This window comes from Geotrypetes seraphini, chromosome 1 (assembly GCF_902459505.1).
Source record: "Geotrypetes seraphini chromosome 1, aGeoSer1.1, whole genome shotgun sequence".
NCBI classification, from domain to species: Eukaryota; Metazoa; Chordata; class Amphibia; order Gymnophiona; family Dermophiidae; genus Geotrypetes; species Geotrypetes seraphini.
In genome coordinates, this window is record NC_047084.1 from 443,368,281 (window position 1) to 443,394,603 (window position 26,323).

The window sequence follows — 26,323 nt, forward strand, 5'->3', positions numbered from 1 at the left end:
GGCCCCAAAGCCGCTGTCGCCCCAAGCTCTCCCTGCTTCCCTGCGTCGAGCCGACCAGCATTCCTCTCCCCGACGTCAATTCTGCCATCGGAGAGGAAGTTCCGGCCCAGCCAGGCAGCGATTGACGTCGGGGAGAGGAAGGCTGATCGGCTCAGTAGATCGCCAAGGCAAAGTGAGTTTATCACGGAGCCCGGGATGGGCTCCGTGATCAACTCACTTTGCCTTGGGGATCTACCAGTCGATCGCGATCGACCTATTGGGCACCTTGCTCTAGGGTATGTTCAGTGCCTGGATTCTGATCATTGAGACACTTCTTGTATGCTCTGCTCTTGTATGCAGAAGAGATTGCATAAAGCTAGGAAGTTGCAATTCGATAAACTTTGCGGTACAACTTCGGGAACATCGAGTATGGCTGAAGACTCTGACCCCCTCCAGTACTGACACTTGCTCTGCATCGTTGATTCATTCCACCTCTTCATCTTATCTATAAACCTGGTGAAGTTACAGACTTTTTAATGTGACCACTCAGTGATTTACGCACATTCAAAAATGTTTTGTGCATTAGCACTATTTGAAAGAAAAACCTAGAGTACCAGCTTACTATTAACGACAATAGAACATAAGAATTGCCACTGCTGGGTCAGATCAGTGGTCCATTATGCCCAGCAGTCCGCTCACGTGGCGGCCCTCTGGTCAAAGACCAGCACCCTAACCGAGACTAGCCCTACAAGCTCCTGTTCTTGTTCAGCAGGAACTTGTCTAACTTTGTCTTGAATCCCTGGAGGGTGTTTTCCCCTATAACAGCCTCCAGAAGAGCGTACCAGCTTTCTACCACTCTCTGGGTGAAGAAGAACTTCCTTACGTTTGTACGGAATCTATCCCCTTTCAACTTTAGAGAGTGCCCTCTCGTTCTTCCTACCTTGGAGAGGGTGAACAACCTGTCCTTATCTACTAAGTCTTTCCCCTTCAGTACCTTGAATGTTTCGATCATGTCCCCTCTCAATCTCCTCTGTTTGAGGGAGAAGAGGCCCAGTTTCTCTAATCTTTCGCTGTACGGCAGCTCCTCCAACCCCTTAACCATCTTAGTCTCTCTTCTCTGGACCCTTTTGAGTAGTACCGTGTTCTTCTTCATGTACGGTGACCAGTACTCCAGGTGACGGCGCACCATGGCCCGGTACAGCGGCATGATAACCTTCTCTGATCTGTTCGTGATCCCCTTCTTTATCATTCCTAGCATTCTGTTTGCCCTTTTTGCCGCCGCCGCACATTGCTTGGACGGCTTCATCGACTTGTCGATCAGAACTCCCAAGTCCCTTTCCTGGGAGGTCTCTCCAAGTACCGCCCCGGACATCCTGTATTCATGCATGAGATTTTTGTTACCGACATGCATCACTTTACACTTATCCATGTTGAACCTCATCTGCCATGTCGATGCCCATTCCTCGAGCCTGATTATGTCACGTTGGAGATCTTCGCAATCCCCCTGCATCTTCACCACTCTGAATAACTTCGTATCGTCCGCGAATTTAATCACCTCGCTCGTGTCATAGACTTTTTTTCTGGAGAACAATGCTGGAGGCCTATCACAAGCTCCACCAAAGTCACAAACCAATGCCAAATTCAAGGAAGCACTGCAGATGATCTGGGACATTGTGCCACAGGAACCCATCGACAGGGCTGGTAGGCTTTCAGACGCTTTGAGAAGTTCTAGTGTTAAAGCTGGGGGTTGACACTGTGGGTCTGATTCTATAAACGGTGCCCTAATCACAGATACCTAGCAATGCCTAACTAAAATTTGTGCACAACTTAATTGTTTTTTAATGGGTTAAGTGGGCGTGGTAATTGACCATGCCATTAAAAACAATTTTTTAAAATAATAATTTAGGTTGCAGGCAGCTTATTCTCAACATATGGGTGACATCATCCATGATGCCCGGATGCGGACAGCTTCGCAAGCAGACTTGCTTGAAGAACTTTTAGAAAGTTTGCGACTGCCGCACCACGTATGCGCGAGTGCCCTCCCGCCCGACGCAGGGCGTGCGTCTCCACAGTTCTCAGTTTTCCGCAGAGCCAAGAAGTCCTATTTCGACACTCTGCGCTAGACTTGGTTCTACTTTGTGCCTTCTCTCACCGCGGCTTGTGTTTTATTTCTTTACAGGATCGCTGTGTTTTTCTTGCGCGTTTTATTAAAAAAAAAAAAAGACTTAATTTGGTTTTTATTTTCTGTCACTGCATGGCCTACGGGCTTCAATCTCGATGAGGCTATTTTTCCGTTTATGTCCCGGCCAGTCACAGGCTTCAAGAAATGTAGCCGGTGCCAGTGCGCCATCTCCCTCACTGACCCACATAGGTGGTGTGTTCAGTGTTTGGCACCTGACCATTGTCCGGAGTCGTGTGCCCGCTGTCATACCCTTCAACCTTGAGCCCTCAAAACGTTGTCGAGTTCAAGTGGAAAAACTCTTTGACAGTATGGATCCACTTTCCCTGGTCTCAACCTTGAATCCGGTCAAGCTTCTCACCAGGGTTCCGCTTTCTGCCTAGACCTCGGCCTTGACCTGGACCTTAACCAAACCTTTCTCATTCAGCGGGTCCTCATCCTCAAGCAAATCTAAGTCTTCTGATGAGATGCTTGCCTCGCTGCCTCCCTCATGTCAGGTACCAGCAGTAGTTATCAAGCTGCCCTAGAAGCACATCTCCAAGTCAAAGAGTCATTCTTCCTCCTCTTCCTCGGAGTCTATAGCCACACCAAATGTGCCAGATCCTCAAGTCTCGATGTCACATTTGGAGACTATGATCCAGACTAGTGCTGCCCGATTCACAATTCAAATTGGTTCACTGATTCACTTCGGGTGATTCGATTCGAATCAATTTAAAACAAAAAAAAATCGGCTTCCTGATTCAGCTGACCCTCCCCCCTCGACCCCTAAAGCAGGAGCTGCAGCGCTGCTCTTGCTGGCCAGCCGCTGCCGCATCTCCTTTAGAGGGCGAGGGGGGAGGGTCAGTCGGGAAGTGCTGGTCCGGCCTTACCCCCGGCATCCGGTTTTCCCCCTGGCGTCCGTCTTCCCCTCTGGCCTCCCACACACTATTTACTTAATAGGAGCAGCCTGCAGAGAAAATTGTGGTGCTAGCGATCTTTGCAAACTGCTTCAGAGCTGTTTTCTCTGCTGTGATCCTGCCTCTGATGTCAGAGGAGGGGTGGGACCGTGGCAGAGGAAACAGCTTCGAAACAGTTTGCAAAGATCGCTAGCACCGCGATCTTCTCGACAGGCTGCTCCTATAAGGTAAACGGTGTGGGGAAGCTGGACACCAGTGGGAGGCCAGGGGGAACACGCAGGCCTTCCGGGGGGAAAGGGGGTGAGCAGTCCATCGGGGGGGGGGGGGTCGGGGGGGACAGGCAGGCAGGCCTTCAGGGGGGAATGCAGGCCTTCAAGGGGGGGGCAAGCCTTCAAAGTGGGGACATGTCTTCAGGGATGGTGGCATAGGCCTTCAGGGGGGACAGGCAGGCCTTCAGGGGTGGGATGCAGGCCTTTAAGGGGGGACAGGCCTTTAAGGGGGGACAAGACTTCAAGGGGGGAGACAGGCCTTCAAGGGAGGGACAGGCCTTCAAGGGGGGACAGGCCTTCATGGGGGACAGGCAGGCAGGCCTTCAGGGGTGGGATGCAGGCCTTTAAGGGGGGGGGACAGGCCTTTAAGGGGGGAAAATACTTCAAGGGGGGAGACAGGCCTTCAAGGGGGGGGAACAGGCCTTCATGGGGGATAGGCAGGCAGGCCTTCATGGGGGATGCAGGCCTTCAAGGGGGGGGGACAGGCCTTCAAGGATGGTGGCACAGGCCTTCAGGGAGGGACAGGCAGGCCTTCAGGGGTGGGATGCAGACCTTCAAGGGGGGGAGGACAAGCCTTCAAGGGGGAAATAGGCCTTCAGGAATGGTGGCACAGGCCTTCAGCGTTGAGGTGCAGACTTTCAGGGGGGGGGGACAGACCTTCAGGGGAGGGGGCGCTGGTGTAGAAGTACATGGAAGGATCGGAAGGGGGGTCAAAGAGACGTGCATATGCCAGACTTCGGGGGGAAGAAATAATGGGTCTAAAAATAGAGGAGAGGGAGAGAGATGATGGACAATGGGATTTAGGGAGAGAAGTTGGACACAATGGATGGTTTGGAGGGGGGATAGAAATACTGGATAGGAGGGTAGTTGGGAAAAGAAAGGGAGAGATGGTGGACCCTGGGGTGGTGGGGAAGGAGGGAGAGATGCTGGATGAAAGGGTAGTTAAGAAAAGGTGGATCTGTGGAGGAAGATGAAAAAAAAAAGGAAAGATGCCAGACCTCCGGGGGAGGGAAGGGGAGGACAGAGATGGCAGATGGATGGTTAGCATGGAGAAAGAAGAAAGAAGGAGACCCTAGCAAGCAAGTTATCAGAAGACAACCGGAGCCTGTGACCAACAAGATTTGAATAATGACCAGACAACAAAAGGTAGAAAAACTAATTTTATTTTCTGTTTTGTGATTACAATAGGTCAGATTTGAAACGTGTATCCTGTCAGAGCTGGTGCTAGACCGCAAATGTGAGCTAGGATTTAACAGAGAGAGGAAATGTCTTTTTTGTTTGTTTATTTTGTTTACACCACAGCGCCAGTGTGGTTAGGAGAAGGCAAAAGGGGTGAAGAGGCTATAAAATAAACCCACCAGGATGCAGGAAAATCGAATCGAGACACCAATTCAATAGGCTGAATCGAATCAAAAATTTTTTCCTGAATCGGGCAGCACTAATCCAGACCATTTTGGATCGTCAGTTTGGTAATATGCTTGCCAAACATATTTCTGCCTCGACTCTGCTTCCTGCAGTCCAGTCTGAGCACTTAGCACTATCACAAGGAATCGAGTCCTTGGCAGTGCCTCGAACTGAAGTTCCTTACTCTATATAAGGAGTTGAGTCCTTGGGAGTGCCTCAACAGGATTCTACACACACTATGCAAGGAGTCGAGTCTTTGCGAGTGTCTCGTCTAGAGCCTCAGAATGTTTCTCAAGGAGTCCAGTCCATGTCAGCGCCTTGAGATACCTCGACACAAGGAGTTCAATGTCTTTTGGTGTCTCAATCTCAATCTTCAGGCTTTAGCCCTCCTTCCTCGCATAAGGCATTGCCCTTTCTGAGGCATAGGACGAAGACTCCTTGACAGCGAGACCTGCCTGGTTCGAGGCACAGTTCTCCACATCAGGCAAGACATCCATCGAGGCACAGATCCTCTTCTCAAGACAGGCCTCGTTTCTCCAGGCTTCGAGACTCTTCGAGGCCTCCAGCTCCGAAGTCGAGGACACCACCTCCGGAGCCTTACACCTATACTTCTTCTCCTGTGAGGGATTCTGTCCATTCTCTCAGTGAGTCATCTATACCTGCATATTCAGATCTCAGGTATCAGTACTCCAGAGAAGCTTCACCTTCTTTCTCTGCCTTGCAAGGCGCCTTGAGGTCACCTTCTTCCCCTCGAGGTCAATCTTCCTTGGACTTTCCTTTTTCTTCTTTCCTATGTCAAATGAATAAGGACCTCAGTATTACTTTGGACTCTGATTCCAAATACTCTACAGAGTTTTTAGAGGAAATGGGTATGTCTTGTCCTCCCATGGAGTCTCTTAAATTGCCTATTAATAGACTTCTTTCTCAAACTTTCAAGTGGAATCTTGAAACACCTTATTCCATTCCTGCTGTACCAGGAAAGCTGGAATCTCGTTACAGGATGGTCCACTGTAAGGGTTCAAGAAATCTCAGTTATTCCATCAGTCCCTTCTCGTGGAGTCTTCTCTGCCAAAGTTTATGCCACTGTCCCTCCTGGAAGAGAGGGCAGGACCATGGACAAGTTTTGTCGACGTCTGTATCAAAATTCTCTTATGTCAACTAGAGTTTTGAATTACAGTTTTGTTTTCTTATTTCAAGCATTTGCTTGACACACTGCCTGAATATTTTCAGGGTTTCAGCATGCGATTACCACCTTGTCTCAACTCTACATGCATCTCCTGCAATCTTCCCATGATGCATTTGAGCATTCCTCGAGGGTCACTGCCTTTTCAGTGGCAATGCGCCAGCTTACCTGGCTCCACACTGTAGACATGGACTCAATCTTCAAGATCGTCTGGCCAACATCCCTTGTCAAGGCAATTAATTGTTTGATGACTCCATGAAGGCAACTACTAAACGATTGTCTGAACATGAGAAGTCATTTGCTTCCATCATTTGTCCTAAGCCTAAGCCTGCTTATCTCTAAAAGCTTCAGGCCTCTTCCATCTTATCAAAGGTATTTTCCACAGAGAGCAGCTCCTTATACACAAGCGCCACCTAAGAAACAACAGCAGCAGCAAAGGCAGCAAAAATCTCAGACTCTTGCTGCGCCTAAGGCCTCTCAACCTTTTTGACCATCTAATACTGAGCATAACTGCCATCGCTCTGCCTCTGTCCTCTCCCCTTCCCATTGGAGGTCGTCTCCATCATTTTTACCACTGCTGGGAGATGATTACATCAGACCTCTGTCTATCCTCAAGGAAGGATACTCTCTTCGTTTCCTCCAGATTCCACCAGATGTTCGTCCAAGAGAGTATCCTTCCAATTCTTCGCAGACCACCCTTCTTCAGGAAGCTCAAGCTCTGCTTCATTTCCATGCCATCGAGGAAGTTCCCTTGAAACAGCAGAGCAGGGGGTTTTACTCCTGTTACTTCCTAGTTCCGAAGAAGATGGGTGATCTGCGCCCTATCTTGGATCTCAGAGCACTCAACAAATTTTTAGTCAAAGAAATATTCTGCAAGTTGTATCTGGCATCCTTATATCCACTTCTAGATCAGAACAATTGGTTATGTTCTCTAAATCTCAAAGAGGCTTACACTCACATTCCCATTCATTCAGCCTCTCGACAGTTCCTCAGAGTTTGGGTGGGAAATCTGCATTGCCAATACAGAGTGCTACCCTTTGGCCTGGCATCATCTCCAAGAGTTTTCACCAAGTGCCTAGTTGTAGTAGCAACAGCTCTGCAGAACCATGGTCTACAGGTGTTTCCATACCTGGATGACTGGCTCATCAAAAATTCAACATCTCAAGGGGTTATTATAGTGACCCAAATGACTATTTGGTTCCTTCAAAGTTTGGGGTTCAAAATCAACTTTCCCAAGTCCCTGCTACAGCCTTCTCAAACTCTACAGTTCATCGGAGCTGTTTTGGACACTGTAACTCAGAGAATTCCTTCCTCAGCAGCGTCAGGATGCTCATATTCACCTTTGTCACAAAGTGTCATCCCTCACTACACTGTCAGTGAGACACATGATGGTTCTTCTAGGTCACATGGCCTCTATAGTTCACGTGACTTCTTTTGCCAGACTTCACCTCAGAATTCCTCAGTGGACCCTGGCATCTCAGTGGGCTCAGGCTTTCAACCCACTTTCAACACATCAGAGTGATTCCTTCGTTGAGACAGTCTCTCCACTGGTGGATGCTCTCTTCCAATCTCTCCAGAGGTTTACTGTTTCAAACACCCCCTCATCAGAAGGTCCTCATGACAGATTCTCGACCTACGCTTGGGGGGCTCATCTCGATGGTCTCCGTACTCAAGGCCATTGTTCCAGCTCAGATCGTCAGTTTCACATCAATCTATTGGAACTCAGAGCGATTTTCAATGCTCTCAAAGCTTTTCAGCATCTTCTTCATGACCAGGTAGTCCTTATTTGGACAGACAACCAAGTCGCCATGTACTATGCCAACAAGCAGGGAAGAACAGAATCCTTCCCTCTTTGCCAGGAAGCTTTGAAGGTTTGGAATTGGGCAATCCTTCACAACACCTTCCTGAAAGCTGTCTACATTCAAGGAGAGAAAAACTGTCTGGCGGACAAATTGAGTCATCTTCTCCAACCTCACGAATGGACACTCAATTCCTTGCCTCTTCATCACATTTTTTCTCAGTGGGGAACTCTTCAGATAGATCTCTTCGCGTCTCCCCACAACAACAAACTGCCTCAATTCTGCTCCAGGATATACTTCCCTCACCGACTGGAGGCATATGCTTTTCTACTGGAATGGATGAATCAGTTTCTCTATGCGTTCCCTCCATTCCCTCTCATACTCAAGATACTTGTGAAACTCAAACAGGAATATGCCACCATGATTCTGATAGCTCCTCAGTGGCCCAGACAACCTTGGTACTCCCTTATACTTCAACTCAGCAGCAGGGAGCCACTACTTATACCAGTTTTTCCCTGGAGTAAGGGGTCTCTGCTTCATCCCAGCCTGCAGTCTCTACACTTGACAGCTTGGTACCTCTCAACTTAACTGCCACTCTACAGTTTTCTCAATCTGTATAGGACATTTTAGAGGCTTCCAGGAAGCCTACCACTAGACAAAGCAGCAAAACTTAACCACTCCATCTCCAACCTGTTGACGGCAACGGGCGACTTCAAAACTTTTCAAAAAGAAATCAAAACCCTACTTTTCAAAAAATTTATCCAGCTATCTTAACCCAACCCTTCCCCCTCCTCCTAGATAAATTCTCCCCCAAAACCTCCACTTAAATAATCTCTTCCTCCCCAAAACACCAACCAAGTATTCAGATCCCTGAAATGTAACGTAATCTTATTTGTACTCTAACTGTAATCTATTTGTTATATCACACAGTAACGTACAGTCAATTTAATATCCAATTTGCAAGTTCTTCCAGAATTAATTCAGGTACCTCTCCTCCCTTGTAACAAAAAAAAAAACAAAAAAAACCCCAAAACTGTTGTAACTTCACTGGAAATGTCCAGTTAGCTCTTTTGTAATCCGCCTTGAACTGCAAGGTATAGGCGGAATAGAAGTCCCTAATGTAATGTAACAATGCTAGAATCAGAAATGGACTAGATTTTCTGCTTGGTGCACCATTCATCACAAGGAGCCTCAATCTACCTCCTTGTCTTCAGTTTTGGATTACCTGTTCCATTTGTCTCAATCAGGCCTCAAATCCACACCCATTCGAGTCCATCTCAGTGCAATTGCTGCTTTCCATCAGCCTATCGAAGGGAAACCCTTTCTGCTCATCCTATGGTTTCCAGATTTATGAAAGGCAAATTGAACTCTTGGTTAAGCCCGCTTATTTGTCAAATAGATTCTTATAACGTTAGAAAATTTTTAAAAGCGCACTTGTTTGATAAGTTTGTCAAATAATTATGTAATCTTCTTTTTATCATCTTTAAAAAATTTTTTTTTACCTGATGTATTTTTCACTGATTGTACAGTTCTTCTTTGCTGTTAACCGCCTGAAACTTCGTGGTTGGGCAGTATACAAAAATAAATTTATTATTATTATTATTAAACCACCTCTCAAACCTCCTCCAGTGGTTTGATTATTAAACTTCCTCTCAATGTTGTTCTTGCTCAATTGATGAAGCCTCCTTTTGAACCAATGGGTTCAGCTCATCTCAGATATCTCACTTGGAAAGTGTTTTTTCTTATTGCTCTCACGTCTGCTTACAGAGTCAGTGAGCTACAAGCTTTAGTATCAGACCCACCTTTCACAGTATTCCATCATGACAAGGTGGCTCTCCATACTCATCCTAAATTCTTACCTAAAGTGGTTTCAGAATTTCATCTCGATCAATCCATTGTACTTCCAGTGGTTTTTCCAAAACCTCATTCTCATCCTGGAGAAACAGCTCTTAATACTCTGGACTGTAAGTGTGCTTTGGCTTTCTATTTGCAAAGAACTAAGCCATACAGATCACCTCAGCTTTTTGTCTCCTTTGATCCAAACAAGTTGGGGCATCCGATTTCCAAGCGCACCATCTCCAACTGGTTAGCGGCTTGCATCTCTTTCTGCTATGCTCAGGCTGGATTGCATCTACAGAGCCATGGCAACATTAGTAGCTTTCCTTAGATGTACTCCTATTGAGGAAATCTGTAAAGCTGCCACTTGGTCCTCAGTTCATACCTTCACCTCTCATTATTGTCTGGATGCTTTTTCCAGATGGGATGGCCATTTCGGCCAGGCAGTATTACAAAATGTATTCTCCCGAATTGCCAACTCTCCCACCATCCCATTCTGGTTAGCTTGGAGGTCACTGTGCCCAGAAACTGGCCCTGAAGCAGCGGACAAACTAGCGGTCCGCGAAACACCGGCCGCGTCGGCTCCGGCTCTAGCCCCGAGAGTGTTGAAAAGCTCCGGTCCTGGTCCCGGCAGTCTGAGATGGCACAGAATAAATGAAATCTATGAGTAAAACTATAAACATCAAAGATAGTAAATTCTTGTTAGTCTTTTTCAAATATTGAAGTGGCCTCTATTCGAATATTCCTTGTGAAACATACTGGACATTAGATATAAGTATAAATAAAAGAATAAAAAGTTTAAAAAGAAGAATAAAAATAGGATAAAAACAATAAAAAAATAAAATACACGAAGCAGGTTTTTGGCCAGTGATTGCAGTACGGAGTATGTATAGTGATTACATCCACGCTGGCAGTGACTGTCGATAAGATCTTAAAGCGTAGTTCTCCTTATTTCTGAGGCCTTTTCCTGCATGAAAAGTATGTTTTCAACTGGATTAAACAACTAGCTTAATAGAAGTGAGGTGCATTGACTGAATTGAGACCTCTTCATACGAATGGAGTATTGACTTCTGTTTGTATATTGATCATTTATACCACTCAGTTACAATTCCTTGTAGCTTGGAGGTCACCCATATGTTGAGATTCCACTGCCTGCTTGTCCTGGGATAAAGCACAGTTACTTACTGTAACAGGTGTTATCCAGGGACAGCAGGCAGCTATTCTCGCAACCCACCCACCTCCCCTGCTTGGCTTCTCTGCTAGCTATCTGAACTGAGGAGACGCGCGCCCTGCATCGGGCAGGAGAGCACTCATGCATGCGCGGTGTGGCAGTCATGTACTTTCTAAAAGTTCTTCAAGCAAGTCTGCTTGCGAAACTGTCCACATCCGGGCTCCATGGATGATGTCACCCATATGTTGAGGAGAGCTGCCTGCTGTCCCTGGACAGCACCTGTTATGGTAAGTAACTGTGACATATCTGCACGGTGCCTAGTGACATCTAAGCTGAGGCACCCTCCAGTGCATTACAATGCCTACCTGAAAAGTAGGCATGGTTAGGGGCAAAGAATAGGCATGATAGAATTGGGTGTCTCTAGAGGTCTGAGGTAGCTACCTAATATTCTGGCACCTACCTCTAGAAGGTTTAGCGATTCCTAAGTCTGCCTAGGTGCTACTAGGTATGATTCTATAAATGGCGATGTGCAGTGACAACCGCATGAAGAGAGGCCTACAAGTTAGGTGCCACTGTGTGCCATTTATAGAATCCGACCCTTAGAGCCTTCACAGTGACTGCAAAATCCTGACACATTAATTGTATTGTTTGAATGATGTTAATTTACTGTGCTGTAGCTGAGACATTTTTAATGTGCAACACAAAAATGTCAGTAGCATCAGCATAGCTTAAGATAATTAAGGGGTCCTTTTATCAAGCCATGCTAGTGGGGTTAGCCCGTCGGACATTTCATCACGCGCTAACCCCTGCGGCCGGCTAAAAAACTAATGTCTGCTCAATGCAGGCATTAGCGGCAGGCGGTTTAATGCGCAGTATTACGTGCATTAAACCCCTACCGCAGCTTGATAAAAGGACCCCTAAATGTTATAAAATAGCAATACGTAAATATGATGACTAAATAAGTATGTAAAACTTCTTGTTGAAAATCAAAGCCGTTGCTGAGAAAATGAAAGAAAAACTCTAGGGGTGTTCCCTTTTTTGCCTCACCCTGTATTTTCATTGCTTTTTTTTTTTTTTTTTCCTTTAGTTATAGAAAACAATTTTGCTACATATTTTTATATTGCCTTATTTGCTCTTCTCGTGGCAGTGTGGCATATCACTGATGGCTCTTTACTCTGTTCTTGACCTGGTGTTCAGACTTATACTGCATACCTTTGCAGAGAGTGACATGAACAATTAAGAACTTTTAATTCTTACTCTGTTACAACATTTTTTGTACAAGGAAACTCTCATTTACAATGTTGGCACAAAATAGGTGAAGCAGAACTTACATCTAATCTGGTGGTTATGGTTTTAGCCTAGATTTATGCCATAGATTTACCAAATAAATTGATTATTCCATTACATTTCTGGATCATCCATACTTAAACTGGGAGCTCTTCTTTATGGATTTTATATTCTTTTGGGAATGGGTATTTCTTTTTTTTGATTGATAGGTTCAGCACAAGTGCTAATGATGATTCTCTGTTTGTTTTTCTCTCTTTATTACTGCCCTTGAGAATCTGAGGAAATGCTATAAAAATAATTGGACCTTGCAAACAGTGACTAGTTTTCTATATTTTGAGTTTTCTGTTTTATCAACACTTACATTTTTTATGAGGAATAGTCTGACAATTTTTCATTTTCTGCTGAATATCTGTATTTATTTCCTTTCCTCCTTCATATTTATACTGTGGATTTACCATTCTAGACCAATCCTGAAACAAAAGACCAGCTAGAAACAAATGTAAAACACTCAATCAATTCTGGAATAGAACATTAGGTTAATGCTCACCAATCTTTCTGCAGGTGTGAGCCATTTTGCACAGCTGCAGAAAGCGCATGACCCCTGGGTGGTATAGGAAAATGACATCCTATGGGTGTGACACTCAAGAGTCCTTTTATTAAGGCATGCTCACCAATTTAGCATGAGCTAAAGATTAGCGTGCGCTGATTTCTAAGGCGCCCATAGAATATAATGGATGCCTTAGCATTTAGCATGCGCTAAATTGGTTAGTGTGCCTTAATAAAAGGACCCCTCAGGTTGTAAACCCAAATATGGGTTTTGCAACTCACAGTTTGGGAAGCTCTGCATGAAATAAAAAGTTGTGTGAATCAGAATTAGGAAAGTGAGTAAATGAGCACATTTATCTGGTATTATACATCACACTGTCTTAAAAAAAGAATCTCTCTCTCTCCAGGGTCTTTAATTTAGTTTCTAGGCATTGACTGAGAGTAATTTTAATAGAAAGGAGTCACTCTTGCATTTAGTTTTACAGTGGTTCAATGTTGGTAAATCAAAGAACATGACACAATATATATGAATATGTTTGTGTAAATAATTTCTAACTGTTCTTTTCAATAGATGGATACTTATAAAAAGGCATTTTAGGACCATTGTGTTTTTTAGAGGTATAACTTGTAAATACCAGTGTCATTTTGACTCTCATAATGTGGTACTTTAAGACTGGTTTGATGTCTGATATACATCTCTTTACCCTTAATATTGCTGGAATCTATTTTCTAATTAGGATTCCTTCATCCTTCTAGACTAGTCCAGACTGATTATTTATTGTATTTATTTATTTTTAGTATTTATGTAACGCTTACAGCCTAAGCCAGGGGTAGGCAATTTGGTCCTCGAGAGCCACAGCCAGGCCAGATTTTCAGGATATCCATAATAAATATGCATGAGATAGATTTGCATCTCAAGGAGGCAGTGCATGCAAATCCATCTCATATATATTCATTGTGGATATCCTGAAAATCTGACCTGGCTCTGGCTCTCGAGGACTGGAATTGCCTACCCCTGGCCTAAGCGGTTTACATTCAGGTACTCAAGTATTTCTCCCTATCTATCTCCGTGGGCTTACAATCTAACTAACATACCTAGAACAGTGGAGTGTTAAGTGACTGCCTAGGGTCATAAGGAGCAGCACTGGTCTTGAACCTGCAACCTTAGGGTGCTGAGGCTGCAGACCTAACCACTAGGCAAGCAGATGGAGGCAGAGAACTAATTAGTTCCAGTAATATTGCCTGTATAAATAATGTTGCATCCTGGAACTTTTCAGTATTTCTCTGCCTTTAGCAAATGGTACAGGAGTTTTTACAGGCCTGATTTCCCCGATTGCAGTTCACGGCTTGCATTCTAGAGGTCAATTCCTATGTAGTTGCAGCATGAGTTCAGGCAATTTTGGGGACATGACATTGCTTTGTGAGTGGGGAGGGAAGACACTGATAGAGGTTCCTGGTGGTGGTCAATATGAGTGATGCAGGTGATGGTGGGTTATGGGGGGATTCAGCAGATCAGTAGTACCACCGGCTCCTACTGCCTGGTCTGTGATGGAGAAACCCAGTTTTTCACTTTGTTACTGGAGAACATGGGGAAATCTGTGGAGAGGAGGGAGGAAATGGGAACCGCAAGGACCTCAGGGTGGCAAGGACTCTTGGGGTCCTTGAACTTCAATTCTTTTGCCCCCAAACGGCTGAGGATCTCGGGATAGCTCCTCAGAATTGATAGAGTTGTCATCCAGGTTTTGACTGCTTCTGTTGAAGGCAGTTCACTTGGAGAAAAATGCCTTCCTTGAACCTAGGGAGCTTTTTCTGTAGGGGGTGGATAATTCCCAAATGATCTGGCTGTTCAGAAGGGAGATATTATTTTTTCTCATTAATCAAGTGGTTTCTGCTCTTTATATTTTCATTCCAGCACAGAAGGAATCTTACAAAAGGATCCCATCTTACAGGGATAGGCCTTGCCTTTGCATGAGGCATTCTTACAAATGGTTCTGGTGGTGTAGCATATGCATGATGTGGTTCTGCAGGACACAAAATCGACTGGCAGTTTATATCTACTCTTTGGAAAGTACTGGAATGCATTTCTATATCCCCAAGGTGGATACCTTAGTGACAGCTATAACTAAGAAGACCACAATTCCTGTAAAGAGTGGCTTGGCCCTTAAGTGATAGGAAGGTTCACCTTCTTTTGAAGCAGGGATTTTGTACCTGAGCTATGGCTGTATCTCCAGGGTGGTATTTCATATGTCTTAACAGTTTTCTGCTTCTCCCAAAGGTTACCTACCAGGAGTCAGGCTACATTCGTAGCAGAAACCTACTAGATCTCATTCATATCTACTTGTGTTTAGTGGCATCGGTCATGTTAGCTTGCCAGTGGGTTGGGCTCCCGTGTTGGTGGATTCAGTGTATAAATCGTCAGTTACACATGGCGGCCTTTTGGGGACATTTGTTGTTTGGGGAGAATTTGGACAAACTGATAAAGCAGTGGTTCTCAGCCCTGTCCTGGGGGACCCCCAGCCAGTTGGGTTTTCAAGATATCCCTAATGAATATGCATAAGACATATTTGCATGCCTGGCTCCTCCATTATATGCAAATATTTCTCATGCATATTCATTAGGGATATCCTGAAAACCCAACTAGCTGGGGGTCCCCTAGGATAGGGTTGAGAACCACTGTGATAAAGGATTTGGGTGAAGCAAAGCCACAGAAACCCCAGAAGGTCAAAGGCCAAAACTCGCTCTAACTCCAGAAGTTCTGGAAACAGGTCTAGGGCCAGAATGTGGGGCCACTATTAGCATGGTGGAAGACCTTTGTTTCCTCTTTGGGTTCAAAAATTGTGTTCTAAGGAATGCAGACAAGTGCAGTAATGCAGTGTTTCCTGAGTCAGTCCTTTCCAGTCAGGTTTTCAGGCTAACCTCAAAGAATATGCATGAAAGAGATTTGCATATAATAGAGGCAATGTATGCAAATCAAAAAATAGGCAAATTAGGTGATCATGACAGTCTGTGCTATTTGTTTCCATGTTAAACAACACATTTTTATCCTTTTCCAGAGACAAGGAATTGATGACCAGTCATATGAAAGGTGTTGAAATCATTCTTCATAAGGTAGAGAACTTTTTATGAAATATTACAAAGTTGTAACATCTAAAATTAAGTATACATTTTGGGCCAAATTTTCCAAATGGTGTCCTGAAGTTAGGTGGCGGTAGGTGTCCTACTGCCGTCTAATGAACCAATCAGGATACATGTTTAAAAAAAATGCAGGCACTTTTCTTAGATGCCTCTCGCACCAACGTTGGACGGAGGTGCATAGGGACGCCTACAGATGCCTAAGACTGGCATGAGCATTGTTTGTGTCAGAAGTGGCCTTGGACATCCATAGAAGTTCTTATGCACTTCCATAGGTGAGACAGGCGCCTTAAATGTAGGTTTTTAAAATGCTGGCCTATATTTAAGGCGCCTATGTTTAAAAAAAAGATGAAAAAGATGCGATTCTGGATGTGACACCTGCTGGTGATGGACATGCAGCAGCTGCTACTTCCAGAATTGGGTCTTTTCTAAATACCTATGGATCCCTTTTACAAAGCTGCGATAGTGAGTCTTGGCAAATGCGACACAACCCATAGAAACTGAATGGGCTGTGTTACATTTGCCGCGTATGAATTGCTGCATGGCTTTGTAAAAGGGACCTTATATGTTCTGTGTTAAAGTACATAAAGAATTATGGTCTTGTTGCTAGAATGTGTGACTATATATCAGACAAAATCCTGTGGCCTAAGCTGAAGACTTATTTTTAGTAGTACTTCACTTTGACCTGAAGCTAGGGCTGACAATACATTGTGGTGTCAGATCCTCTCTTTGGAAACCGATAAGTGTAGTTCCTCAGGACTCACCGCTTTCCCCATTATTGTTCAATTTATTTATGAGCACACTACACTTACTTTTATTAATGGCGGGAGCCTGCCTTACCTCTTATGCAGATAACATTTTCATTTTACTCCCAGTTCAGAGTAATCTTACCCTTATATATGCTGAGATTAGCTGATGTGTTTATAATTAAAATTAGAAGGTAGCTTTACAATGATCAATACATTTAAGAACAGCAAATATGACAGACTGACTAACTTGTACAATAGGATAAAATGGGAGAACTACGTACAATATTGGATAATAAAGAAACAAATCAGGTAAAAACAGAAGGTAAGGTAGAAATAATTTCTCTGCTCTGCTAAAAAGAAGGGAGATCCTAAGTAAATTAGAATATCATCCTGATAAGGGCGTTTAAATGTTATAAGCATCTTTAAATAAAAATGCCTTTAATTTTGATTTGCATCGAGTTACATAAGCTTTAGTAAAGGTGTTACAATACATGAGTTAAATATACTCGTATATATATCTTATCTATTTATACCATCTATGTACGTATTCTGTATTATTCGTGAGTTCACCCATTCATTTTCCAAGTGGGTAGTAGCCTGTTGTTTCCTTCATGTTGCTATTCCCCCTAAATTGTTTATTTGCTAAAGTGTTCTGTGAAGAGTATCGTCTTTATTCCTTTCTTGAACTTTTTGATGTGGTGGAACTCCTCAGAAGGGAGTTCCACCACATTGGGGCCATCGAGAACATTCTTTATCCTAGGACAAGCAGGCAGCATATTCTTACATGTGGGTGACATAATCTATGGAGCCCCAGTACAGACAGTTTAAAAAGTGTACTATCACTTTAAGTTTTAAGAAACTTCACGACTGTCTACACAGAGCATGCCTGAGTGCCTTACCGCCCGACACTCGTGTTCATCGGATCGGTACCGAAGACTTTGAAAACCTTCCCCTAGACATTGTTCTCCTCGACACACATCTTCTCCAACTCTTCTCTATGATTCAGATTTGTAATCTGACTGTGTGTGAATTTACATAAGACTCAGTCACCACAAAAAATGCCTCGCAGAAAGAATTCTCCTCCAGAAAGGATTTCCTTTACTAGGCAGTTGGGCAAAGCCCTACCTGTCAAATTGGAAGCTGACACTGGACCAAGCTCCTGAGTGGATGCCTTGGACTACAATGAGCCTCCCAAAGAGCTTCTCAAGTTACCTTTATATGGCATTCTTAGAGACACTTCTCAAAAATTGGGACACGCCTTTAATTATCATGGTAGCTCCAAGAAAACTAGATTCCATTTACACAATCATTTCTTGTCCAGCTACAACATCATTCATTATTTATGGAGTTAACCCTTAAGAAATCTTCCAGTACAAGAGTTTATGCCTCAGCGCCACAAGTGCGTGAAGGCCGTACTATGGACAAATTTGGACATTGCCTTCATTAATATTCTATGCTGGTGAGCAGGATACTTAATTACAATTTCTACATGTCTTGTTATCTAAAACACCAGGTAAGGAAATTGCCTAATTTTGAAAAGTATATTCCTTAGAGCACCTTACAGAATATCAGCAGATTATTCACACTCTTTCACGGACTAAAAAGTATATAGCAAAGTCAGCTTATGATTCTTTTGAGATGTCATCAAGAGCATCTGCTATGTCGGTGGCTATGAGATGTCTAGCTTGGCTAAGAGTCTCTGATATAGACTTCAATCTTCAGGATAGATTAGTCAATATTCCATGTTTAGGAGAAGACATTTTTTGCGAGTCCATTGAGGCGGCCACACAAAAATTGACACAACATGAAAAGAATTGGAATTTTTTAGAACAAAGGCTAAACCTCAAGCTTTACAGAAGTCTGTTAAGCCTTCCTATTCATATCAGAGGTGATATACTTGTAAACCTTCTGCTTCTAGGCCACCACTGCAAAAGAAGCAAAAACAACGGTCTCAGAAAGCTCAGCTGGCAAGAGATAGTACTGACCTGAGGGCATCTGGTAATGGAGAGAGGGGCTTTCTTAGTATGGAATTATCTTGGTAAGGAGATTCAGAAGCAAAATGCAATTTGACTTGTAGATTGCGTATAATTCTAGCGAGGTCACAACGGCTCTTGAAAGGATTATGTCTCACCGTGGGGACAAATGACAGACCCTTACTAAGGACCTTAATCTAATCGTCAGTTAACTAAGTCCCTGAAATATTAGTAACTAAAAGGTCTGGGGACTGTGTGATCGTGTCTGGGGTCGAGTACCCTGATTGTATGAAGTTCTTCCCCGACCCCTCCTGCGTCTGTTTCCATTTTTCCTACTGGCCATTTCGCTCTCTTCACCCTAGCATCTTTCTAGCTTTTGCCATCACCTTTCCAACCTGTTTGGCCACCTTAAGTTCATCATATACTATCACACCTAAGTCCCGCTCTTCTTTCATGCACAAAAGTTCTTTACCCCTAAACTGTACCATTTCTTCAGGTTTTTGCAGCCCCAATGCATGACCTTACATATCTTAGCATTAAATCTTAGCTGCCAAATTCTGAACCATTCTTCAAGCTTCGCTAGGTCCTTCCTCATTATCCACACCATAAAGGGTGTCTATTGCAGAATTTGGTACCATCTGCAAAGAGGTAAATCTTTCCAGACATCCCTTCAGCAACATCGCTTACAAAAATGTTAAAAGTTAGGGCCTAAGAACCGAACCTTGTGGCACACCACTGGTAACATCCTTCTCCTCAGAACAATCTCCATTGACCAATACCCTCTGTCACCTTCCACTCAACAAGTTCCTAACTCAATCTGTCACTTTGGGCCCATACCAAGGGCACTCAGTTTATTAGATGCCTGAGTGGAATGATCTCAATGGCTTTGCTAAAATTTAAATAAACCATATCTAGCACTTTCCCTCTATCCAATTATCTGGTCACCCAGTCAAAGAAATTGATAACATTTGTCTGATAAGACCTGCCTCCAGTGAATCCTATATTGCTTCAGGTCCTACAATCCACTAGATTCCAGAAATTTCACTACAGTATAATCTCGTTATAACGAACTTCAAGGGACCTGGAAAAATCGTCCGTTATATCCAGAGTTACATTTTTAAAAAACTTTATTTAGGGCAACTTGGAACAACGTAAATCGATGAACAACAGTCACTGCACAAGCATATCAGCAACATCAATAACAAAACTCAGCAAAACATTGGTATGGTACGAAATGATTGCAAACCAGAACACTGTACTGGAAAGAAAAATACTCTGTCACTTTTTTTCTGGGCTGCATTTTGATACTATATCAATGGCATGCCATGTGCCTTGTAGGCGGAGCCTGCATGTCTGTTATAGCTGAATAAAACTACAGCTAAAAGCAGCTCTGGGGACCAAAATAGTTGTCTGTTTTATCCGAAAGTTTGTTATATGCGAGTCCGCTATATCCGATGATTTTCTGTATGTTTATAAGGGCGCTCGGCTGGGACCAGGGGACCTCGTCAACTAGAGTCGAGGTTCCGTTATAAGCAAGTCCGTTATAACGAGATTATACTGTATTCTCTGTTTTCAAAGTGTTTCCATTAATTTATTTACTAGCCTCTTCCTTAACTTTTGCTTTTGTGGAAAGGGACCACATCTGCCCTTCTCTGTCCTCTGGTACCACTCCTGACTCTAGAGAAGCATTGAAAATGTTAGCCAATGGAGCACCAGAATTTTCCTAAGTTCCTTCAGTACCCTCAGATGTATGCCATCGCATCAGATGTATGCCATCGCATTGTCTACCTTAGTTTAGCTAGATTCTCACAAACACTGTCCTTTGAATACACAATAGAAATATTTGTTAAGCAATTCAGCTTCATCACCTTTACATATTCCTTCCCTTCATCTTTGAGTCTCGTAATGCCATATTTGCACTTCCTTCTATCACTAACATATCTTAAAAAATAAAAGATTTGCTTCCCTGCTTTACAGTGTTGGCTATTTTTCTTCCATTTGCATTTTTGCTTTCCTGATTACTCTTCTAGCTTTTCTTAACTTTTTCAAATGTTTTTGCTCGTCTTCCTTTTTCTGCAATCTTTTGTAGTTTGTTTGTTTTTTTAGCTCCTTCTTTTGAGAATCAAAGTAGCCTTCTTTTCTTCTTACTTGTATTTACTTTCTTTACACAATGGTTTGTTGCCCTTACAATAGTTCCTTTCAGTTTTACCCATTACTTTTCTACTTCTTCCAGATGTTCCCATCCAGACAACAACCCCATTGGTGTCTAGTCATTCAGTCTTCATATTGAGCAGAACATTCTCTGATCCACTTGTTGAGATTTATAAAGCGGTAACTTTAGCATCCTTCAATCTTTCATAAAACATGACTGTCTGGATGTTCAAGCTAGGGAAGATGAAGTCTTGGGAGCCAGAATTTTGGTGACTGTGCAGTTCTCTTCCCACCCTACGTAGTTAATGCTTTGATATGTCCTAAGTGTCTGGACTGGTCTGATAAGGAAGAATAAATTAGGCCTTAATATCTCATTTTCTTTCCTTGAGTCATTCCAGACCAGTCTAGAATCCTCCCTGGTTATGTATATATACACGAGTCATTGCTCTTCACTTTTGTATCAGAAAAGTCTAGCAGGCTCTTCTCTAGGTCCTGTTGAAATAGAATTAATGAATGAATCCATTAATCCATATCTTATTCAAAATATTAAGATTTGTTCTTTTTGATAATGATTTGTGGTAAGTTCTTTCTACTTTGTTATGAAAACTACTGGCTATCAGGAGGCTGTGAAGGATTCTGAATTGATGATGGCATAGTTAATTACTTATCTCCACCTTCTGGCAGAGGGACATGATCCAAGTGTTTGGAATGGTCTGGAAGGACTCAAGAAAAGAAAAATATTAGCTAAGAGCTAATTTAGCTGCCTTCCCATTTGTGAATAATGGAAACCTGATTTTTTGTTGTTTTATTTCCTTTTTTGTTTGCTTCTGCTATGTTCCTTCTGTTATTGGACATCCAAGTATCACTTTGTTAATGAGATATTTGATGATAAATTAAATGAAATAGGAAAATCAAGCGTATTTTTTTCTTCTTTATGTTCCTCAGATTCTACAGAAGAAACCCCAGTTTGAAGCATCTCTTACTTTATTTTTAACATTTTGACTTTTGCGATCCTTGTTCCTAAAGATCAGTTGTGCAGGACATACAGGTGTTAGCACAGCTGGTTTGCTGATGACAACTCTGTTCATATAGCTGTCTAGTGTGTCATCATTCATTGTTTAGTGTCATTCTGACCTAGCCAAGCTAAAAATGGTACTCCAGCTCAAAAGGGATTTAGAAAACCTTGACGAACTAAAGATACAGCATTGAAGAGTGTCATTGGCAGTATGCTTACAATTGTTTTTATTTGAGACATTAGTTACATACAAATTACAGATGTTAGTTTTGGGGGTTTTCTTCACCTTTATAATGAAATGATTATTTTTTTGTGCAATAGTTTTGCTGCCAATGAGGAAATCTCTCTTAAAAGAGACCATTGATTTTACTTAATGTAATGTGGATTTAATTTCCAGCTCAAGGTCACTGGAATCACTTCATAAGGGACATGTAACAGTTCATATCCCTCAGCAAAAACATACATATATTATAATGGCTTACGTCTGTTAAAAGGGACTTGGATCATGTTAACATTTTCTTCGGCAAAGTAGATGAAATTGTGGAGCATATTGTGATTGGGTGTTAGGCCTATCCTGGACAGACCAGCCTGACTTGACCAGTACATAAGACCGACTGAGCAGATTTTAGAGTGGCAGAGAATTCAATAATAGCTGGATTGGAAGTTAAAATTCAAAACACTTCTTTGGTTCAAATAATAGTGTTTTATTGGAACCCAAAATACTGACTTGCTACAGTTCAAAATAATATCATCAGCAAACACTGCTCAAACCCCTTGAGGATCAAAATAAACAGTTTTGAATCTTTTGCTCTGGTGCTCTACTTTTCTTCAAGACAAAAATAAAAACCTTTTATGAAGCAAACAGTTCCTATCATCTTTCAGCCATTATTGGCTCTGGTTTCCATTTCAAATGAACAGCCCAGTATTCACTGGAGTATGGGGCACATAAACTCTCTTTTACTTCTTTGTCACTCTGAATTTCCTCCAATTATTCTTTGGCTCTGCCATTCATTTAGCAAGTCCAGGCCAGCACATCTGGTAGGATCAGGCAGTATGCACTTTTCCTTCACTTGCCCTTTTAAGCAGCTCTTATTTTAAACCAATCTACTGACAATTCACAGAGCTTTTACTTTCCAGGTCCTATGACCTACCTGAAAGCACTACTAGGCACCACCGATTATTGCAGCCTAGTAGTGTGGGATTCTAGGCACCCCAATTGATTTAGTTGTAGCAAATCCCACCCAATCCCATTCAGGTTTCAAAAGCATCAATTGTTTTGTTACAGCTAGATCTCACTGTGGCAATTTATGGCTTGTGGCCCTCTCCACACTGCCACTACTAGAAAATACTATTTGTCTTGCAACTTTATTCTTTTGAGACCGTGAACAAACAAATTGATAGTGGAGAACCAGTGGACATAATATACTTGGACTTCCAGAAAGCGTTCGACAAGGTTCCACATGAAAGACTTCTCAGGAAAATATAAAGCCATGGAATAGAGGGAGATATACTAAGATGGATAGGCAAATGGCTGGCGAACAGAAAGCAGAGAGTGGGCATAAATGGGAAGTTCTCAGACTGGGAGAAAGTGATAGCGGTGTGCCCCAGGGCTCTGTACTTGGGCCCATATTATTTAATATTTTCATCAATGACCTAGAAGAAGGAACATCCAGTGAGATCATCAAGTTTGCAGACGACACAAAGCCGGGCAATCAGATCGCAGAAGGATAGTGAGGAACTCCAGAATGTCAGTTAGAGAAATGGGCGGAGAAATGGCAGATGACGTTTAATGTGGAAAAGTGCAAAGTAATGCATTTAGGCAGAGAGAACAAGGAACACGAGTATAGAATGTCAGGTGCAACTCTGGGTAAGAGCAAACAAGAAAAGGACCTGGGTGTACTGATAGATAGGACCCTGAAACCGTCGACACAATGAGTGGCAGTGGCAAAGAAAGCAAATAGAATGTTAGGCATGATAAAGAAAGGAATCACGAGTAGATCGGAGAAAGTTATAATGCCGCTTTATAGGGCAATGGTCAGACTACACTTGGAATACTGTGTCCAACACTGTAAGAAGTGTAATCTGACCATTGCCCTATAAAGAGGCATTATAACTTTTTTTCCTGCTCTATTTTGTCGATTCCTTTCAGTATTTTGAAAGTCTCGATCATATCTCCTCGCAGTCTCCTTTTCTCAAGGTAGAACAATCGCAGTCTCTTAAGTCATTCCTCGTATTCCAAGTTCTCCATACCTTTTATTAGCTTCGTTGCTCGTCTCTGTCCCCCTCGGAGAGAGCGAGACCAGAAGGCTTTGAGCATGCGCAAATGCTCAAAGCCTAGTCCAGCCTGGCGCAGGAAGAAGGAGGATCTCTCCCGCATCTCACCGCCCAGCCCAAACCAACAAGGGAGGATCTTCGGGCACTGGCACTGGCACGTCCTGTGCATTGGTGCTGGTGCCGATGCCCAATCGGGTAAGAGATGTTTTGCGGTGCTGGGGGGGGTGACGCGAGCGGGGGGGAGGATGCCGGATCGCAGGGGGGATGCCGATCGGATTGAAAAAAAAAAGTTGTAAAACACGCTCATGTGTATAACGCGCAAAGTTGTGCACGGTTTGTAAAATCGTGTATAACGCGCGCGTTATATGCGTGAAAATACGGTACTTAAGTCAATTTAATTGTTTTTGTAAGCCGCTTCAAATCCTTTGGGAGATTTACAGTATATAAAACACCACATTAAATGAAATGAAATGAAATTGATAAAGGGGTGTTAGAATAGAAAAAGTTAACTCGTTTTCTAAAAGTACCTCAGCATGAAAAAACCTAAATATTAATGATGACACCTTTTTTTTTCTAGATTGTTTTGAATGGGGGAAGAGGGGTGGGGGAATAATCATCAAAGTGAGCAAAATAATTAATAGTGTAATGTTAACAGAATCCTGGCTCAGAGACAACAGTAGTGTCATCATAAGCGAAGCAAGCCCACCAGACTATCACATCATGCTCCAAAACAGGTAAGAGAGGAGGGGGAGTAGCAGTAATACACAAATCCAACCTGGGATTCCAGCAAATGAAAACTAAGCCAACAGAAGCAGAATGTTTACTTCTTAGAGTAGGAAACACAAACACAATGGGCATTAATGGTGTTATACGTCATCCCCAACCTAGACACAGAAGAGTGGCAAAACATCATGAACCTAATTGCAGAAGTCAACCTAAAATTTTCCTCATTCTGCCTAAAATTCTCCTCAGCCTGCCAAAAAGCCCAACAAATAGTCCAACAACTGGAAGGCCTAGGACTACACCAAACAGTGAAGGTAAAAACCCATGCTAAAGGTCATACCTTAGATGTACTATTTGGCAGGGAGGGGGATATAGGGACTGCAACCCCATCTCTGGGAGAGTATTATGGACAGACCACCATCTAGTACACTTCGGGATGACAGCCAGAAAGTAGAAATCAAAAACCTCTGGAACGAGACTGAAAATGGGGAGATGTTTCATAGACAGCATCATATTCAAAAACAGCATGGAGACACACCTCAGAGAAGCACAAACGAGATCACAGACCTTACAGAATGGGTGAAAATCTGGGAAGAGGCACTGGACTGTAGTCTAGAGGAGGTAGCCCCAGTAAAATTACAAAAACCAAACAAAAGAGATTAATTTACCTCCTCAGATGACATAATGAAGCTAAAAAGAGAGAAAAGAAAACTCGAAAGAAAATGGAGGAAATCAGACAAAGATGAGGAAGCTAAAAAAAAAAGACCTGACTTAGAAATTACATCAGGAAAAAAAGAAAAAGAATTCCTCTCAAAAAAGATCCTTGAAGCCGAAAAATCCACAAAAGCCTAGTTAGTGTATGGTTTATTGAGGAAAAAACTGAAATCACCATCAAATGTTCCCTAACCAGTAAAGAGTTCAGCAACTTCTTCACAGAGAAAATAATGAAAAGACAAAAAGACAATGGCCTAAATAACATTTCAATAGACAAACTTATGAGGAAAACAGGGGAGACAATCGAAGAGTTTGAACCCATTACAGAGATCCAGGTGAAGAAACTTCTGAGAAGAGTGAAACTGTCCCCACCATCCCTTGACACATGCCTGATACACCCAGTGAGAGAGCTGAAGGGTCCAGGACTCTCCTACCTCACGGACCTTATCAATACATCATTACAGTCCAGACATGTTTCACTCAAATAGAAACTCTTTTATCAAACCCATCCTGAAAAATAAAGAAAAGGACCTAGAAGATCTTTCCAAGTGCATACCGATAACCAACCATGAATATCTAAACTAATAGACAAATTAATATGCCAACAAATATTAGACTTCCTAGAAAACTCATTTAAGCTAGACCAGGCCCAATCAGGGTTCAGAAGACACCTAAGCATGGAAACTGTACTAGTAGCAGTACAAGACTCGGTCCTCAAACACCATGCTAAAAGAGTAGACATGCTACTGGGATTTCTGGACCGCTCAGCAGCCTTCGACCTAGTCCAACACACACTGCTAAAATCAAGATGCATAGGATTGGGCCTCAAAGGAAAAGTCTTGGCATGGATAGAGTCCTTTCTATCCAAATGACTAACGAGGGTAGAATTGCAGGGGACTACGAGCAACTGGGAAGAAACAGAAATAGGAGTACCACAAGGATCAGCTAGGCCACCCATGCTATTCAACATCTTCCTCTAGCCACTGGGGAAATTCATCAGGAAACTGAGATAAGAATGCTACATCTAAGCAGATGACGTCCAA

At 42.9% G+C, this 26,323-nt stretch overlaps 1 protein-coding gene across 4 annotated transcripts in view; it reads left to right on the forward strand.

Moving 5' to 3' along the window:
• Positions 1-26,323, forward strand: part of CCDC171 (coiled-coil domain containing 171) — a 608,461-nt gene that overhangs the window by 407,761 nt on the left and 174,377 nt on the right. For all 4 annotated transcript variants that reach the window (XM_033920389.1, XM_033920380.1, XM_033920408.1 and 1 more), the window contains exon 22: positions 15,603-15,657. In XM_033920389.1, coding sequence (XP_033776280.1) covers positions 15,603-15,657 — 55 coding nt within the window. The remainder of the gene's footprint in view (positions 1-15,602; positions 15,658-26,323) is intronic.